The 6,332-nt window shown below is 40.5% G+C and overlaps 1 protein-coding gene across 1 annotated transcript in view; it reads left to right on the forward strand.

Moving 5' to 3' along the window:
- Window positions 1-6,332, forward strand: part of CUNH7orf31 (chromosome unknown C7orf31 homolog) — a 29,365-nt gene that overhangs the window by 12,109 nt on the left and 10,924 nt on the right. The window contains 2 exon segments of the mRNA XM_019472776.1: window positions 301-372; window positions 6,113-6,142. Of these exon segments, the coding sequence (XP_019328321.1) occupies window positions 301-372; window positions 6,113-6,142 (102 nt within the window).

The following is a 6,332-nucleotide window of genomic DNA, read 5'->3' on the forward strand; positions in this document are numbered from 1 at the left end:
GTGGTGGATGCCCCATCCCTGGAAACATTCCAGGTCAGGTTGGACGGGGCTCTGAGCAACCTGATCTAGTTGAAGATGTCCCTGTCCACGGCAGGGGGGTTGGACTAGATGACCTTTAGAGGTCCCTTCCAACCCAAACTATTCTATGATTCTATGATTCTATTTCCACACTAGCAACATCTATGAGTTTTGATATTAAGGCTTATCTGAGAAATCAAGACAAAAACATATCAATTGATTTGGATTTTTATAAGCAAATAGAGCATAAGCTGTCTACATTTATGCTTTCTCTTTGCACAGAGGCTTTCCCACTGAGCAGTACTGTGATGTCACCCAGCTGAAAAAAAGTGATATGTGTATAAATTATGAACTGTAAGTTTAAACTGTGCGTTAAGCAGATTGTGAATTTAGTGAATATAACAGCAAACTGAATATTCATTCCACTCTGGTGAGATTATGCACATATGATATGAAGTGCAGATATGATATGAAATCTGAAGGACCATGTTCTCTAAAAAGGGATTAGCTAGTAACAAAGGAGAGCAAACACAGTTGGGAAGGAAATTCAGAGTATGGCATTATACCCCTTCAGTTTAGTATCTCTTCACAAGGGTGTCTTAGTGTGCTTTACAGGTTGTCCGTATTTATCAACTCGTAATACTCAAAATTATTAGCCTACTAGTTAGAATCCAAATTAAACTGAAGTAACTGAAGTAACCATGACATCGTGTATTTCAGTCTATTTTTTGGGTGTGTATATATATATACAGATGTATTTTTGGAGGAAGCTTGGCAAGGATTATTTTTCTCACTGCTGCTGTTCAAGAGATATCAGATTGAACGAATTTGGATGCTGCTGGAGTTCTGCAATCCAACATTTTGCCACTTGATGGCAACAGCAAGACACTTAAATTTGATCAAACCACTGAGATTTTAGATTAAGGTAATTTAAAGTGTAAATGTAAATTCTTCAAAAGCAGAAAAGGAAAAAGTTACACCTCTCACATTTGCATTGATAACTAGACCATATCAGAAGCCTGAGAATAATTCTGTGACGATTTCTCAGTTATCTTTATAGGGCTGTGAGGCGCATTGTTTGACCCCACCACTCTCCCTTTAGCCTCCCTGCATGTGAGGTACCTGCTCCCCATTTTGTGTAAACTCAGACACTCTAGAAAAGCAGGAGAGCTAATTGTAAACAGGCCACAGAAGCTACACAAGGAAACCTGCAACCCCGTTCTTTGTAATCCACTGGTTTTTGCAGGCTTCTCTCTTCATTACCTCATTACAGCATGCAGCAGAAGCAGAAGTGAGTGTGGTTACCTACAGTAGTGTACAAGCCAAAACTCCTTTTTACTGGGACAGCTTATGGCCTTTGACCAGCAATGCACATTAGAGGCATTGGCTGTGCTGCTTCTGCAGAATTTGATTACAAGCTACAAGGAAGTAGCAAGTTTCCCTGCAAGTTTCTTCCTATAAGTTTCCTACGCACTAAGTGACAAGAACTGGCCCGTGCACTTTTGTAAGATAATGGAGCACTTTTAAGTTATTTTAAAACCAACATCCAAGCAAAGTAGGCACACTCATGTTGCACAGTCAAGCTGGGTGGTTCTGTTTTATTACCTAATCCATCCCCAAGAAAACTCCATTGACTGCAGCAGAATGATGCTGGCAAACAATTTGGTCCGCTGTGACTTGCTAGTCAAGTAAGTGTCCTTTTATGTGACATTGATATTGGTATCCCTGAAACAGCAGAAACACAGGCAAATTGTGGAGTAAAATTAAAAACTGTGCTTCGCATGGGGTAGGAGGCCTGCTGTGTTTTCAGTAATTCCTAGGCTGGCCAACCTCAAATGCTTCCTGGTTAAGGATGCTCTGGGACCCATTCACTTCATAGCAAGAGCGTTCCTCGTGCCGGTTGCTCAACAGAATGGACCATCCATGTACACAGGCTGAGGTAGAGATCACGGCACCTTTCTGGGGATTTGCTTCCTTAAGAGGAAGCAACCAGGGACTGCTGTGACTCTGTGCCCTTGTGCTAGCTGTATAAGGAGGAAGGAGGTTTTACACAGGAGCAGATCAAACTCTGGCCCCGTACATACTGAAAAGTACACGACCTTGGACTCTGAATATTTGATGAACAGCACATTGATATACTTTCTCCATTATTTTGCACTCACATCTTAACCTGAAACATGCTGGGTCGCTAAAAATATTTTATGGTCTATGCTTTGTCCTAGTTTGAGCGTTTTCTTTTCCTACAAGGTTGTATTTTCTTGGTCTTTGAAAGACTTTTAAATTGAAGGAAAGAAAATATCCTTTAAAACAGAAAGTTTTGTTTAAAACACCAAAAAAAAAATCTTCCACGTTCATAGTCCAAGGTGTTTCAGAGCAAATACTCTTCCTGCTGTCAGGGACTATTAAGTGGTGACAGCCATATGGAACCTTTTCTGAAAAATACCGAGTGGTGCTCTGCAGGCCTACCTGGGGGCTATTAACACTCAGTTTGTTTACCTTATAGCCTGTGAGGCCTCCTTTGAGCCATTACTGTCTTTTGTGGGAAATGAATTACCAGGCATTTACAATAACTCTTTACACTTTCATAGGACAACTATGCCTTTGCCTTAAGTATGTTCACTATGTATCCTTGTGCAGTTTTGCACTAGAATGAATCACTGCGTTTGTGCAGATGTGCTTTTATAAGTGCATTAGCAGTGGGCCACACACATATGCCCTCCCAGTCAAATGTACTGGAGAAAACTAGTTGCCTCCTCCCATCTAAAGACGTAATGAGTCCTCAAGTTCACATCAAACAAGACTGCAACATCCTGAAAGGCCTTGAAACACACCTTTCAGCCATTGCCAAGAACCTAGTTACACACACTCTACATCAGGCTACAGCATTTGCAGCTGTCCTTCCAAAGACAAGTCACACCAATGAGGTTTTCGGTGGGTTCAGTGACAGCACAGAATGAATGAAAACTGGCTTTTTTCCATGTGGGTTTTAATCTGCTTTCACTGTTTATCATGCCACACAGCACTTCTATTCCTCTGGCTGTCCCCCAGCTCCCCAACCCCTGGTGGTTCCCTGACCTGCAGCTCCCCGACCAAGCAGGTTTTAAGGTTAGGCAAGATAAGTGATTGCCTCCCTTTGAAATAATAAAGGGCTGCAGAGAAAGCCAATTAAAGCATGTGAAACGTTTTATTCTCCAGTCATAATTTCTATCTAGAAAAGAAGCTGAAGGTCATGAGGCCTCCCACACTGCATCACTCTCAGACCAACACCACACCTGAGAGAAGAAACAGCCCTTCAGAGGCTCCTACCACGTGTCGGAGAGTAGAAAAATGGTGGGAAGTGGGAGCTCCTCATGAAGGTCACACAGGTTCCAATGTGTCTTTTATTACCGTTACTTAACAAGTGTGTCCCTGCACCCAGTGCTCGCACTACATCAGGAGGGGAGCTGCAGAACTACTGCAGGCGAAGCCAGTGTTTCCATAAGGATACTCTCTCTCACGTGAAACTTGGTTTATGCCTATTTTATCAAAAAGTGTTTGATGAGTGCCCACAGTGCACTCATTGCTAGGGAAATGGGATGGTGTCCATCTGGACCACTCACTGGATTTGTTCTGGGGCTTTCCAAACTGGGAGCATAAGTCCCTCCAGCTTGAGTCTGACTTCTTTTCAAGAGACTGATAGACTCCATGTCCTCTGTGGACTGAACACAAAGGGGCAGATAACATAATACTTAGCAACTGTTTCTTGTGTGATACTGGCAGACTCCAGCAAAAGTCTACTAGAACTCCAGTGAAAGCATCTCAGTGCCAAATTTGGAAAAGCTGCTATTTCTTTCTTCTTTTCCAGCCAGAGCTCTACCTTTCTATGCTGCCATCCATTCTGGGTGGCTTCAGGCTTGATTACCCAGTTTGAATTTTAAAAATATAAGGAACACTCTAAATAACTGTCCACCTTTGAAAATGCAAAGCTTTGCTGGCTGTTACAACCTGAGCTCACAAAGCTTCTCTAAATCACAGTACAGTCATGAAAATGCTTGTTCATCCTTAATTTTATTGCTGCCTTAAGTTGAGATGTTATAATGAAAAAGTACTCTACAAAGGTACTGAAGTAGTTCTGCCATGCCAGAGCACAAAGCAGACTGACTGTCCTTATTTTTGCATATTTGTATCAGGAATATCCCCAATGAATGCAATGAAGAATGTAACAATTCACACTGTAACACAATGTAACAATTCACATTGTAACAATGGAATGGAAATGGAAATTGAAAATACTTCTTAGTGTTTATTTTCAATTCACATTGTGTTACAATTGTAATATTGTAACATTGTAAATACAATGTACAATTACAATTGTAATATTGTAATACTGTAAAATTGTAATATTTTCCTTCATGTCTACAGGACCAGTAGACATACAGCACCAGTTCTAACCGCAGAAATGGAAAATCAATTAGAAGTATCTGTGGAATAAAGTTTTAAAGATTGCTGTCCTGTAAGTATGGATATTTCTGTAAAAGCTTTCTGTTTTCAAGACAGACACAAAGTTTGAATCAGAGTCCCAGGTCATTATAAATGTAACAATATACAAATGGTTGTCAGAATCCAACACTTTGATTAAGTCCTGTTATCTTTGTAGCATCACACATTAACAGTAGATCTTTTGTTCAGCTCGGTTGAGGCATGAGTTATGCTGTAACTTGTGAGATATCACACCTCGTGTTGACTGCACTGAGTCCCATGGCATCACAGCACAGATTTCACAATGAAATGCATGACTTGTGCATGTTGTATCAGAATGTGTGAACAAAATTGATCTGGCACTTGGAGATTATCTTCAAAACACCCATGCCAGTATGGAAAGAAATAAGCACAGGACTGTATTTAGATTCTTTGAGCAAGGGGGCATATTTCCTCTTTGTAACTGTGCAACACCTATTTTTACGGAGACTAATTCAATGATGGACTGGCCAAGTTGCAGCTCTTGAGTCACAAGTGACTTGAACAGAGCTTGGGTGCAGCTCCCATGCTACGGCTGTGTCATTAACCAAGCTACTGAGTAATCCCCAGCTGTGGGAAGAGGAGAGTTCCCACAGGAACTGAAATGATGGAGTCCCCATGGGGCCCATTAACATCCCACATGGCTCTGTCCTCAAACTGAGCAAGGGGAGGAGCCATGAGAAGTTATCACCATCTCCTCCTTGGGAATGAACCTGGGAAATCCCTCTCCTCACTGAGAAAAACAAGGGGACAATATGAAGATTTTGGTATATGGGTTGTAGAATCAAGAAACTTTGTGTGATCACTGTACAAATAATAAAGCTTAAAAAAAGACTACCAGCAGTCAATCTCTCCTACCCATATATGGTAAAGACCCTTTCAAGCAAGACCTGGTAATTAAGCCTTCCTCATGAAATACATGAGATTTTGGAACTCCAGATGAACCACTTAGATTAGTCCAGTAATATCATCTTTCAGGCTTTTTTTTTTTCATTATACCACAAAGAACCATTAAGCAAATTAATTAAATTTTTAATCTTAGACATTTTTCTGACTTGGTACAATTGCCACGAGACTCTTAGCTAGCCTCAGTGATTAAATTCTTGCCCTTTAAAGTTAGTGTTTTCTTTTGACTGCTTTTTTAAAACTTATTTGAAGCATAAAATAAGTCTCCATGGTAAAATATAAATAATTTATCAGCATGGAATGAATAAGTATTTTCTCTGCAAGTAGAAACAGGACATGTTTTCTGTTTTGCATTACTGATAAAAGGATTTATTTTTACTAATAGCACATACCATTGTTAGTTAATAAAGTCCTTACTACACAAAAGCGTAAGAGGATAGATTTTTCCCTCGCTCCTTTTAAAAAGACATTCTGCACACCACTTGTTCCCGGTGCCTTTTCAGTCTTTGGCACCTGGCAACACAAAACATTCCTCATGGAATGAGTAGTATCAGGAAGAATATTGTCTGCATTGCTTACACATTGATTTGTCCCTAATGTATACTGATTGCACTGATTCAGATAAAATGTGGGATGTGCAAATGAACGTGGGTCACTTCAGGTAACTTATTATTTTTCTTCCCTAATATAGGCTTTGTAAATCACCAGAGAGTTTGGCTAAGTGAATACATTTCACCTATATTATATCTTATCTTTCCTTTATGAAATAAAAAGGCAAGTTGTTCCTCTTACAGCCATAATTGCACAGTGCAGGTTCCTTGGCAATAAGTAGCAGCAACACTACTAGATGTTGTGGTTTAACCCCAGCCAGCAACTAAGCCCCACACAGCCGCTCGCTCACTCCCCCCCGG

Source organism: Aptenodytes forsteri, unplaced genomic scaffold (assembly GCF_000699145.1).
Source record: "Aptenodytes forsteri isolate BGI_AS27 unplaced genomic scaffold, ASM69914v1 Scaffold164, whole genome shotgun sequence".
NCBI lineage: Eukaryota > Metazoa > Chordata > Aves > Sphenisciformes > Spheniscidae > Aptenodytes > Aptenodytes forsteri.